The sequence below is a fragment of the Magnolia sinica genome, chromosome 2 (genome assembly GCF_029962835.1).
Source record: "Magnolia sinica isolate HGM2019 chromosome 2, MsV1, whole genome shotgun sequence".
In the NCBI taxonomy this organism is placed as follows: Eukaryota; Viridiplantae; Streptophyta; class Magnoliopsida; order Magnoliales; family Magnoliaceae; genus Magnolia; species Magnolia sinica.
In genome coordinates this window covers 90610679-90624169 of record NC_080574.1, presented here as the reverse complement: position 1 = coordinate 90624169, position 13491 = coordinate 90610679, and the positions used below count along the sequence as shown (strand labels likewise).

The following is a 13491-nucleotide window of genomic DNA, read 5'->3' as shown; positions in this document are numbered from 1 at the left end:
CAAGTGTTAGTAGCTTCTCAGCCAATTGACAAATTGGGCGTGGATGTTGAAGTGTTTAAGCAAAGTGTAGTGCTCGCACAAACTAAAGATGGTGGCAACCAATGGTTGATGAATTATGAAGTGAATCTCGGTTCTCAGGAAGAATTGTGGTCACATAACTGAGAACCAATATCCCTTCAGTTGAGGTCGATAAGCTTGTCGAACTCTTGAAGGAGTTCAAAAGTACATTGGCCTGGACGTATTTTGAGATGACTGGCTAGGACCCTGTAATAGCGATGCACAAAATGGGCATCTTCAAAGAGAAAGAGCCTGTTAAGCAAGCGTAGAGATGCTTTCATCTGGAGTTGGCCCCGTAGATTGAAGAGGAGGTCAATAAGCTTATTAAGGTTAGATTTGTACGGGAAGTCAAGTACCTCCAAGATCTCCAATATGTGCCTGTGAAGAAGAAAAATGGACAAATACAGGTTTGTGTCAATTTTCGTGACCTTGGTGCATATGCATTTTCATTTTTAGGAATGCTAAGTCGAATTGTGGCAATTAAGTGTTGCATGTTTGTGATTAAGGTCACACGTCTGGTAGTCTAGGCTACACAAATACTTATGAATGGCTTCGTGCCTATTTCTATGGCTAAGGCCTATTGCTATGTCTCTGTGCATATTTTTACGGCTCCGCACCTATCTCTACGGCTAAGGCCTACGTTTGTCGTGACTAAGTGTCTCTATTAATGGTAAAGTGAAGGACCACAAAACTAAGACCTGCCAGCATTGTGGCTAGGTGTCGTGTGGTATGCTCAAACATCCCATGATTAAGTGTCACATTTTACGGCCAAGCACCATTAGACTAACATTTATCCTACTTATGGCCATGCACCATGTCCAATGGGTTAAGAGTGATTAATTTGATGAGGCTAAAAGCATGGCCAAGCGTCATCTATGGCTCGGTCACTATCTTTATTGCTGATGCCCACATTTGTTGTCACTAAGAAATTGCTATTAATGGTCAAGTGATGGACTACAAAACTAAGACCTACCTACACCGTGGCTAGGTGTTGTATGACATGCTCAAACGCCCCATTAAGCGTCACATTTTATGGCCAAGTGCCATTATACTAAGGTCTACCTTGGTACATAGACTAAAATTTATCCCACTCACGGCTAGGCACCCATAACTAGTGTTCGAAGTATCGGTATCGCTACAAGTTTCGCTGGCCAGGGATACAGAAACAATATCGATATCGTCGATAATATCGTTGATAACCGGAAACGCGGGGAAACATGGCAAAAACGGTGGAATTTTCAGCGAAACTTTAGGAGATGTTAAAATGGACATATTTGCATATTTAGAAATTAAAAAAAAAAAAAAATTGTAAAAAGAATGCATATATAACAAGTTTCCATATAATGAGGCCTTAAAAGTATGTGCTATTGTAAGAAATCAGTCCAACCATCCCATCCGGCCTATTTAACCGTCCAACCATCCCATCCGGCCTATTTAACCATCCAACCTTCCATTGGTATTGCAAAATATCAACAAATGGTATTTCACCAAGAAATCATCAACAATTGGAAAGGAAACGAAAGATTGTGGTCTCAATATCGCGCGTATTGCGATATCGATAATATCAAGATATTATCAATGACAAATTGAACACTACATACATCCATGTGCCCATGAAAAAAAAAATTGAAATAAAAATTTACTATTAAAATATCGTCGATACACTTATGATACAAGCATTACCTAGAATTTTCATAGTAAAAAATCTTGGCGATACATCGGCAATATTGATGCATTGGCAATACAAGCGACACCTAGAATTTTCATAGTTGAAAATTTTGGTGATACATTGGCGATATTGATGCATTGGCAATACAAGCGACACCTAGAATTTACATAGTTGAAAATATTGGCGAATACATTAGTGATATTCATACGTTGGCGATGCTTAGCAATACATTGCTAATACCTAGATTTTCTGATACTACTAGCGTTATCGGTATCGCTGAGCTGGAGATAAAGATAATATCAGAGATAATTCGAACACTGCCCATAACTAAGATTATCCCACTCATGGCCAAGCACCGTGTCCAATTGGTGAAGTGCGATTAATTTGATGAGGCTGAAAGCATGACCAAGTGTCATCTCTGCCGTGGAATTTCCCGAGCAGGGTAAAGGTCCGTCTCGATTAGCTAAAATTGCTATGGCTAAGGGCACACACAACAGCCAAGCATTGCCTAGCTAAGGCCTGTTAGTTCACCTAATGCATTATTTGATTAAAGCCTGTCTATTACAATAAAGTAATGGTCAAGTACTGCATATTGTAATGGTATAAGACACCAAAGTATAAAAAAATAAAAAAAAATCATGCCACACATCATGCCATGCATTATGTCATGCATCATGTTGTGCATTATCATCTCATTCATACACAGCACTGGTTACGAAACATACCATTTTATTCCACCCCGTTTCAGTAAAAATGCAGTATAACATATGATTTCTTGACAAATGAAATAGATAAGTCCAACATGGGGGAAGATGAGAGCTGACTTGAGACCTATTTGGACATTCTCCACAATACTTGAGTGAGCTGTCCTTTTAGATCAGCCACTTCTGCTTCACAGAACACCAAGGTTTGAGAGTTATCAGCGATGGCTTCTAAACTGGCCTTAGGTTGACCAATTTTAGCGTTTATCTTGGTGACCTTTTATTGTTCTTGAAGGTTGATATCTTGAGCATCTCTCGCCACATTCTGTGCTGAGTTGGCCTCGACTGTGGCAACCTTCTCTTCAGCTTTGTTGGCTTCTAGCATTTGCTCAAGGTCTTGTACTTTGCGACGGGCAGCAGCATGCAGTTTTGCCTGATCCACGGCATTCCACTTGGAGGGCGATGGTGTACTTGTTGACAGGAAAAGATCCCATGGTGTATGTGGTTTGCTAATGACATAATTTTGATTGACAAGATGAGGGAGGGCATAGACACAACTAGACTTATGGAGGGGTGCTTTAGGATCTAAAGGATTTAAAATTAGTTGGACTAAAACATAGTATATGGAGTGCAATTTTAGTAACAAAAGGAGTGAAAATGAGGAATTAGTTAAGATTGCTGACGAAGAAGTTTCTCAAAATGACCATTTTTGATACCTTCAGTATATAATCCATGAGTGGAGAGATTGAGAAGGATGTTGCCCATAGATCTCAAGCTAGGAGGAAAAAATAGAGACGTGCCTCTTGAGTTTTACATGATTGTTGTGTACCACTCGAACTGAAAAGGGAATTTTATAGGATGGCTATAAGACCAGCCATGCTTTATGGGACAAAATGTTGGGTAGTTAAGAAACAGCATGTTCATAGGATGAGTGTAGCTGAAAGGAGGATGTTGGGGTGGATGAGTGGCAAGATGAGGAAGGATAGAATTGGAAATGAATGCATTCGAGGGAACTTAGGAGTAGCACCAATAGGTAATAAAATGAGGGAAAGTAGACTTTAGATGGTTTGGTCATGTGCAACGGAGACCAAGAACCACGCCGGTCAGAAGTGAGTTGGTACAAGACGAAGAGCTCTAAAAGGGCAAGGGTAAGACCCAAAAGGACGTGTATGGAGGTAGTAAGCAAAGACTTAATGACCTATGATCTAACTGAAGGTACCCTTGATAGAGTGGAATGGCGGAATAGGATCCATGTAGCTAGCCAACTTAATTGGGATAAGGCTTTGATGATGATGGTGGTTGTTTTGTGTACATTTCCGTCGTCTTCTGCATGGTTTTTGTCATCTTATCTCTGGTTTTACCCTCCATTTGGGGACTAGGAAGTACCGTTTCTCATGTGCATGCAATTCCCAAAACATTAGATGTGACACAGATTGTTTCTACAATGGATCTGAACGTAGATCTGGTGTTCAAGATGCCCCAGTGCTAGATCTATTTCATTGATTTGGCACATGGAACGTATCTAACAACAAATCTTACCACAGAACAATTTCGCCAGCAAATCTAAAATGTGGATCGACAGATCTAAATGCGGATCTGGAACACCAAAACATATCAGCAGCAAACCGATCCCAATATTATCTCAGAATGCTTTCGACAATAGACCCAAACGCATCTAAGATACAATACGCTTCAGTAGTAGATAAAAAACACATGTTGTCTCTAACAGTAGATACCCATGAAATCTGGAACACAAAACTCTTCCAATAGCAGATCTGAAGTGTAGTACTTCTTTAGCAACAGATTTGCATATACAGTTCTTGAGTGATGTCTCCTATCAACAAATCTGAAAAACAGATCTGGAATACAAATGTGTCCAATCAACGGATCTCTACACAAAAAATGTTTCTAGGCATTGATGTGAAGGAAGATGCACAAATTTAGAACTCAAGGGCTGAATGGCTGAGCTCTGAAGGCTGGTTTGGTTGCTGGTGAAGATGTAAAGGCTTTCAGTGTGTTTGGTTGAGATTTGTGAGGGTTGGATGGGCTGGATTTTTATGTTGGAAGGTGGACGTAAAAGTTTTCGGGTTACAGTCAAGATTTTGGGCTAGATCTAAAATTTTTGAGTAGGGATTAGGGTTTTTACGATCTGAGTCTAATGATCATACAGTTGATAATATGTGCTTCGAGCCTAGTATGATTTTCTATTTTATTTTATTTTATCTAGGGTTCTAGATCTAGTTGTTTGGGTATGTATGCTGAGGATCTTAGGGCTAGACAAAAGTAGACTTGGGTTTTGTGTAGAAAAGGTGGCAGCTAGGGTTTCTGAGATTGAAGGGGTTGGCCAGTCTTGGGTTGTGTCAAAAAGGTGGCAGCTAGTGTTTATAATAAAGAAAGAGATTTACACTCCAAAAGAGAGGTTATGGTGTGTTGCTTATAATAAAGAAGCCATAATGTAATCTGAGAGAGTCCAAATTACGCTTGAATACTCTTCTCTAGCAACCCTCAAGTGGGGAATTTTGACTTTCCTTTTATTTTAAAACATTTAAAAAAACAACTTCACACTTAATTTCACACTTATTTCTCCCACATGTTTGGCCATGTGGGGCTACACAAGTCATTATGTAGCTCACACATGTGATCAAGTTTGATACACATTTGTGATTGGAGATCTACTTGCTTCAGTCGGCACCGCAAAATTACAGGAAGTATTAAGTTTCCCTGTGAGACTGGCGCTCACACATCTTTATACATGTGTGCAAGTTGAATCAACCACCGTCTTATGCATTCTGCATTCTTGTCATTTGGAATCCGTTTGGAGACACCCTCAAAAAGGGGCATTTGATGCCCAAATGCCGTTTTGTGTCAGGCTCCTTTTTGTGGTGTGATGCGAGGCACTTTTCGCAAACCCTGCTTGGCCCTCCACTCGTCAAAACAGGTGCTAAAAAGCCCACTTGCCTCAGATTAGTTTTCAGAAAATCACCTTGACAAAATTCTGACTTGCCTCAGATTCATTTTCGGAAAATTGACCAACAAAGTTGAAACAGATTTGCTTTTGCAGGAAAACACGTCTTGTGGAAGTTGCCTCCAAATGGACCCTTGAATTGACTGATGCTAGTTTCAAGAACAATTCAATTATGCATGTTAAGGTTTTGTCTACTCTAATCAGATTTTCACTGTTGACTTGATTAGGATCCTACGATTCGGCCACTTGTTGAACTAGACTCCCAAACTTTGCAGCGCATGATGCTTGAAATACCATTATGGGTGAAAAATCCAGACTTTGATCGAGTATGTCTTTTAGTTTTAGTGCTTCTTTGTCTAGTTCATTTTTATTATGCTTTTCATTTGAGAAATTCCATGTTTATATCTGTCTCATACTGTAGTTTCAAATAATCACATCCTTTGTTTTGCTTCTTGAAGATTGATTGGCTAAACAAATTTATTGAAACTATGTGGCCTTATCTGGACAAGGTATGTGGGTTTGGTCCTGTTCTTCCAATTTATTTAAATATGTTCAAATCAGCACTAGCTGTCAACATGGTTTTCATTAATTCTAATGTTTTTCTTATTTAGGCAATCTGCAATACTGCAAAGGAAATTGCCAAGCCAATTGTTGCTGAGAATGTTGCCAAGTATAAACTTGAATCAGTTGAATTTGAAGCCCTAACATTGGGAACCCTGCCGCCAACTTTTCAAGGTTTGTTCGTCTATTTTTTTAAAAAAAATCTTTTTCCCAAGTTTTCTGCTCACTGTTCTTGGATTTAGAAGTTTATTCCAACACAAGTCGATGCTAGTTTCATAATTGAAATGAAAAAGCTCTAATATCAGGCATCATTGTTAAGCCTCTGACATGTAAGCTATTTTTAAAGGAAATAGCAATCTCCAGGCATTAATACTTATTAACCTTTTCCTACCATTTTATGGGTGATAAAGCAAGCAAAGGAGAAGTTTAAGATAGAGTGGGTGTAACTTCTTCTTATGATGATTTTGAAAGGGAATAGTTTTTTTAATTGATTTCTTCTCTATCTTTATATATTTTGTGGGCGTCTTTGACTCGTTTTACATTATCCCTCTCTAGCTGATGTTTATTTTCTGGCTTTCATTGGTGGACTGGCGTCTTCTCCTTAGAGAGTTTTTCAATACATGTTTCATGATAGTTAATACTAATCTTCATTTTGTAGTTGCTGTTGTGCAGTTTATTTTAGATATCTTTCTGGTGATTACTGCATACACATTTTAGTTTCATTTGCTTGACAAAATCCTAGTTTCTATGTTTTAAATGTTCAACCTTGATTGCTTGTGTTGTGTCTGTTTCTCTTTTCTTTATTGCTTTGGTTTTTCACATGTTCACTGAGACTATGCACACTCATCTATTTGATTTAATTCTGTCCAGGGATGAAAGTTTACACCACCGATGAGAAAGAGCTAATCCTGGAGCCATCTTTAAAATGGGCTGCAAATCCAAATGTCATTGTTGCAGTTAAAGCATTTGGACTGAAAGCAACTGTTCAGGTTATTGATTTATTTGATGTCTCATGGAGATCAATTCAATATTTAATCTTTATCATAGCAGATGTTTGGTATTCCTTGATACTAATTGTAATGGCCTAAACTCGCCAACTTGAAGGTTTAGCTGTAGCTGTACATTCTCTTTTGAAGAAGAATATTGCTATGCATTATTATTAGCATTTTAATTACTTGTTGCTAGTAAATTTCAGGTTATTGATTTGCAAGTCTTTGCTGTTCCACGTATTACCCTGAAACCATTGGTCCCAAGCTTTCCTTGCTTTGCAAAAATACTGGTGTCTCTTATGGATAAGGTGTGTGAAAATTGGTAAATCAATTTGATGCTTTTGATATTTAATGTTTAATTCTTGCTGGACCTTTTTATTTTTATTTTTATTTTCAATTTAGCTTTTCCTTTTGATTTGTTGCCTTTGTTGACAGCCACATGTTGATTTTGGACTGAAACTTCTGGGGGCAGATGTTATGGCAATTCCGGGTCTGTACAGCTTTGTTCAGGCATGTTCCTTTCTATTGTTATGTGTCGTGGTATTTCTGTACTGTAATTGCTGGCCTTACAATTCTCTTGCTTCATAGGTACTGATTGTGTATGGAATTTGTTATATGCAATCTTAATCAAATTGTCTAAATTAGATGTTATCGCTTATATCACTTCAAAACGCTGTTGGTTCAGATTTATTTTTCTTAGAGCACGTTTGGTTCCTTTGCTGTTTATTTACCTCTTTAAGACAGTTTGGATGTCCAATTGATAGATTTTGAGGACTAGCAAACAAATAAGGATTTCAAAAGTTCAGTTAGTCCCACTTTTATTTAGAGTAGAATGTAGCTCTCAGACTATCTAGGACATGAGGTGAGGCTAACAATGTTAATTTGTACTGGTTGATGCATCGAATAATCAAGTGTTCTGTTTATACACCATATTTGGATTCTGGCAATTGTGTATAAAATAGAATGTATTCTGTTGCAATGAAAAAGACAGTAAGAGGAGAAGGAGGAAAATATTAGACATCAATAAAGAAAAATAGAAAGAAAGTGGGAAGAAAAAATTATTAGATACTCGGGAAATCCCCTAGGATACAACATTCCATTAGTTGTAGGAGATTCACCTACCTCCTAAAACCTTGGTAACTTCAAAAGAGCACTGATGCAGGACATGAAATTCAAGTATGATGTGCAAGATGTTCAGGCTTTAGAACACACTAGTTTAGAAACAATTACACAACATTCCACATCCCACACAAAAAGTTCAAACACTCAATCAAGGGGAATCGTATGCGGATCCAGGCCTACACTTGCTAGGGCCGGATCAATCAAAATTATAGACCAAACAAGAATCAAAGGAGGGTAAATTCATCTACACATGCATAGAAATAATTCCTTCGATCCAAGGGATTTAGAAATTTCAATTCGGGGAATCCTAAGGTTGAAGAAAATGCATAAAATTGGGGATTAGAGTAATTTAGGGTTAGGATTTTGGGTGAAAGAGGAGTGAAAGATAGGAGAGACGAACCAGAGAAGTATTGCACGTGTGGACAGCAGCAATGGCTCAGACACACGTGTGTGTGATCCCAGCCGCACGTGTGTGGGGCCCACTATTCAAAAAAAGGTCACCTTGGCCCTGGTCGGCCAGGGATGGACTCCAAATTACCAAAATCTCAGTTCGATTTGATGCACAGTTTGTACGTGGTACTCCGCCGAAGTTTCAGCCCTCCTGCAGGGCCAGATTCTGGAAATCTACTGTAGATGGAGAAACGCCTGCAAATATTGATGGATTTGCAGATGGAATGCTTGTACGAGAAGAGAAATATGGATGGAAGAAGTGGGGGCGAATCGGGATAGGTGTGGCTTCACGCCACGGTAGTCAGCCCTTCGAGGAAAGGAGGGTTTCACACCCAATTGAATCTCTACAACTCAGAAATTTAGAGGAGCAGAAAAACAGAACAATTTTATTAATCTTCATTCAATGAAAAAGACTAAAGTGGGTGCCTATTTATAATAAAATCCTATACCCCAAAACTCGTTCCATGTTCGCAACCTATTACTTGGCGACGAAGTAATAAAAAAATAACAACTAATCAAAGCAATATAAACCGTCCATGATATTCGTAATAACAATAATAAGCAAAACCCAAAGTACTAGATTAGAATAGTGGGTCACGATCATGAGAATCCATGGTGGGATTCACATGATTATCGGGTCCACTCCAACTAACCAAAACGCAGCCCCCTAACTAGGAGGCCCTCCTTGGACGTCGTCATCGATCCAGATCGATGGCAGGGCCCTCCTTGCATACGTGTGGATGTGTGGGGGGGGGGGCGGGGGTGGGGAGATGTCCCCATAAATTCTCCCCGGCTGCGAAGGTTTCGCCACTAGCGAAACAAAACTCCTGGACCGCTTCGAGTTGTAAGGATCAAGTCTCTGAAGCTCCTCAGCGAGTCACGTACTGTCTGAAGCTGGGCATGACTTCCACTTGACCAAGAACTTCTGAAACCTGCCGTCTGACGTGGATATTATCTGATGGTCCAGAATATCCTCTATCTCTTCTTTGGGTGTGGGAATGGTAGGTATGAGAGGTAGAGGCTGAGAAGATGGGTCGGGAGAGGGCCATGAATTAAGGAAAAAGTTTGGGGAATCAGGATGGTTAGGTGACAGGCTGGACAATGTATCAGTGGTTCCTTGAAATACAACTAGATCCTCCACATTGAATGTGGAACTAATTCTCATGGAAAGTGGAAGATCTACCACATGCATTGAGACCGTTTCGTTTTATAATTTTGAATGGTCCAGCGCTACGCGCGTGTAATTTACGAATGGCTCCCTAAGGGTACCGCTTTGGCTTGATGCGGACCATCACAGTCCCTTACATTGAAATCCTTGAAACGTTTATGTTGGTCTCCAGAAAGTGTGTAATGTTCATTACTAGTCATGATCTTTTGCCTGATTTCTTGATGCCAAGAATGAATGTGATGCGCAAAAGACTCTGTAGACTCTGACGGCCTATGGGACAGTGACATAGGGACAAGATCAATAGGTTTCCTAGGTTTATAACCAGTAATGACTTCAAAAGGACTTAGACCTATGGACTTATTTTCAAAACTATTAACCGCAAACTCGACTATAGGTAGTATGGTGTCCTACGTCTTGGTGTGCTGTATATCCCTCATATGGGGAAACTCATCTGGTAGGTCATCAGGAAAGATCACGAAACTCATCCACTACCGGAATGGCCTCAGTGGGTAACTCTACATTAGCCTCTGGTGCACTCTCTCTAGCAACAAGGCTGTACATGTCGTACCACTCAAAAAAGTGGTCCATGTTTGCCAACCAATCTTGAAAAACTTTAATGTCCAACTGGTCATCAAACGTGGGGGCATATACTCTAACTCCTTTGAGACGTTGCGCATCGGGGTCATAGTGGTCTTGATGTCCCTCACGGGGTGGGTGCACGGATGCGCGCCCATAGCCGATTCCTTGGCTACCTCTATTCCTTGGTCTATCCTTCTGACTACTTGCCTGAGATTGGGCATCTTCCTCGATGGTGGGGTTTGCTTTGGCGGAGATCTCTAGTTGGGTAATGCCCACATCAAGCTGTTCAAAGCGTTGGTCCATACGGTGTTCCAAGCGCCTACCCAAAGACTCAAACCACTGGGTCAGCTTGTTCATTGACTCTTGCAATTGCTCCATGTTTAGTGTAGGGTGCAAGCCAAAACCACGACCTGTACGTGTGGACATACAACTACTAACTCAATCTAAGGACCTTCTACTACGACTATATGTGCCTAGATAGGACTAAATGCTCATATAGGACTCTATATGGAGAAAACGACACAATACTAAATTTCTAGCAACCTATTTGCCTAAAAAAATCTGTCAACAGAAAATCTAGCAAAGAGATATGCAGATTTTCTGATAGCAGAAAATTCAGCAGCCTATATCAGAAATTATGGACCTCTAAACAACTCTATATGATGATACTTGATGTATAATGTACACAAATAAACTAAACCCTAAAAATGCAATGCATTCCCCTATGAAAAAACTTGGCTCTGATACCAAATTTGATGCAGGACATGAAATTCAAGTATGATGTGCAAAATGTTCAGGCTTTAGAACACACTAGTTTAGAAACAATTACACAAAATTCCACATCCCACACAAAAAGTTCAAACACTCAATCAAGGGGAATCTTATGCGGATCCAGGCCTACACATGTTAGGGCCGGATCAATCAAAATTATAGACCAAACAAGAATCAAAAGAGGGTAAATTCATCCACACATGCACAGAAATAATTCCTTCGATCCAAGGGATTCAGAAATTTCAATTCGGAGAACCCTAAGGTTGAAGAAAAGGCATAAAATTGGAGATTAGAGTAATTTAGGGTTAGGTTTAGGGATTTTGGGTGAAAGAGGAGTGAAAGATAGGAGAGACGAACCAGAGAAGTACCGCACGTATGGACAACAGCAATGGCTCAGACGCACGTGCGTGTGATTCCGGCCGCACGTGTGTGGGGCCCATTATTAAAAAAAGGCCACCTTGGCCCTGGTCAGCCAGGGATGGACTCCAAAACCTCCAAATCTTAGCTTGATCCGATGCGCGGTTTGTGCTTGGTGCTCCGCCGAAGTTTTAGCCCTCTTGCAGGGCCAAATTCTAGAAATCTGTTGTAGATGGATAAACGCCTGCAAATATTGATGGATTTGCAAATGGAATGCTTGTAGGACGAGAAATATAGATGGAAGAAGGTGGGGGTGAATCGGGGTAGGTGTGGCTTCGCACCACGGTAGTCAGCCCTTCGAAGAAGGGAGGGTTTCGCACTCAATTGAATCTCCATAACTCAGAGATTTAGAGGAGTAGAAAAATGCAGCAATTTTATTAATCTTCATTTAATGAAAAAGACTACAAGGAGTGCCTATTTATAATAAAACCATATACCCCAAAACTCGTTCCATGTTCGCAACCTATTACTTGGCGACGAAGTAATAAAAAATAACCACTAATCAAAGCAATCTAAACCGTCCATGATATTCCTAATAATAATAATAAGCAAAACCCAAAGTACTAGATAATTAGAATAGTGGGTCACGATCATGAGAATCCATTGTGGGATTCATATGACTATCGGGTCCACTCCAACGAACCAAAATGCAGCCCCCTAACTAGGAGGTCCTCCTTGGACGTCGTCATCAATCCAGATCGATGGTGGGACCCTCCTCCTTGCATACATGCGTAGGTGGGGCGTGCATGTGTGCGAGATGTCCTCATCAAGCACTACATGCAAGGTGTTTGATCTTGGAACTAAAGCCTTGGCAAAGCATTGACATCATGATCGGGGGAGCAAAAGGGGAGCTGCTTGAAGCATGGGTGAGCATCAATCAAGCAACTGTAGACAACGCATCAACGGGGCTCAATTTGACAAATTAGTGTCATTGAGTGTGTCCATGCACACTTATTCCTTGTGTAGGATTGAGTGTAAGAGTTTGATTGCCAAACTTGATTAAGTTCTTGTGTAGGACCTAAATCAAAGTCCTTATGTAGGCCACCGGACATGGGTGTGTACATGTTAATCCTCGAGGGAGCCTCTGGCGGGAGTAAACATAAGTCCTTGGATTAGGACTAAAATTCGTGGTTAGCCTATAGAAAACTACGCTAGTCTCTGAGGGAGTTGATCCTTATATAGGATTGTAAAGGTTAGAAGTGAACCTTATTTAAAACCTCCGATAGTGAAATACAGTACACTCATGGATTAAGTGTGTCCGCCGGGAGTGGAGTAGGGAAACCAAATCACTATACATGCTTGTATTTGGGATTGTCTTTGACTACTTTTTTAATTATGCTTATGTGATTGTTTAGATGAATTATATGTATGCATTATTAGATGAATGATAGGTGTTGATAGTGAGCACATTGCACATGCACATGTACACACTATCTTATACACACTAGTTGTTTCATAGGAATATGATTTGTAGTCTATGTGATCGGACCCACTAATGGCTTGGAAGCCTTAGTGTTAAATTACTTAGCTTTAATTGAAAATTAGTTTAAGTAGGCAATTGGATTTAATTTGCATAAATTTTATTTGGTTCTAATCACCCCTTCCTTCTTCTCTTGGACATAGCCCTAATTCCATAAATCTTTTATGCTTCTGCACGTATAGTCGTGGCATCCTATTACATGAAATTTCAATTGGTATCAGAGTGGGTTCCTCTTGAAAGGCTTAATCGTTCGGAGTGAGATTCGAAGGAGCCCTGAAATGATGTTTTCCTATAAGGGGAAAGCTAAGGTTACCAAATAACATTAACTTATTTGTAAATCTAGAATGGGCTTTTGGGGACAATAGAGGATTTGATCTTGAGAGTCATATCTTTGCCTATACCCATTCGGTAATCCAAAAAGAACTGTCTACTTTTGGAAGTAGACAAAAAACTTCTCGTGTGCCATGCTTGTGGAGATGTTGGGCACCTTAAATTTGAATACGTTATTTTAAAAAGGGCCCAATCCACCTCAATCTCAAAGCATAGTGGTACATTTTTTATG

General features: G+C 39.9%; 1 protein-coding gene across 1 annotated transcript in view; it reads left to right on the top strand.

Annotated features, from left to right (window-relative positions):
- The window catches only part of LOC131237259 (synaptotagmin-2-like), a 46305-nt gene that overhangs the window by 14616 nt on the left and 18198 nt on the right, over positions 1–13491 (top strand). Inside the window, exons 2-7 of the mRNA XM_058234947.1 lie at positions 5620–5718; positions 5851–5901; positions 6004–6127; positions 6824–6942; positions 7149–7250; positions 7378–7452. Of these exons, the coding sequence (XP_058090930.1) occupies positions 5620–5718; positions 5851–5901; positions 6004–6127; positions 6824–6942; positions 7149–7250; positions 7378–7452 (570 nt within the window). The remainder of the gene's footprint in view (positions 1–5619; positions 5719–5850; positions 5902–6003; positions 6128–6823; positions 6943–7148; positions 7251–7377; positions 7453–13491) is intronic.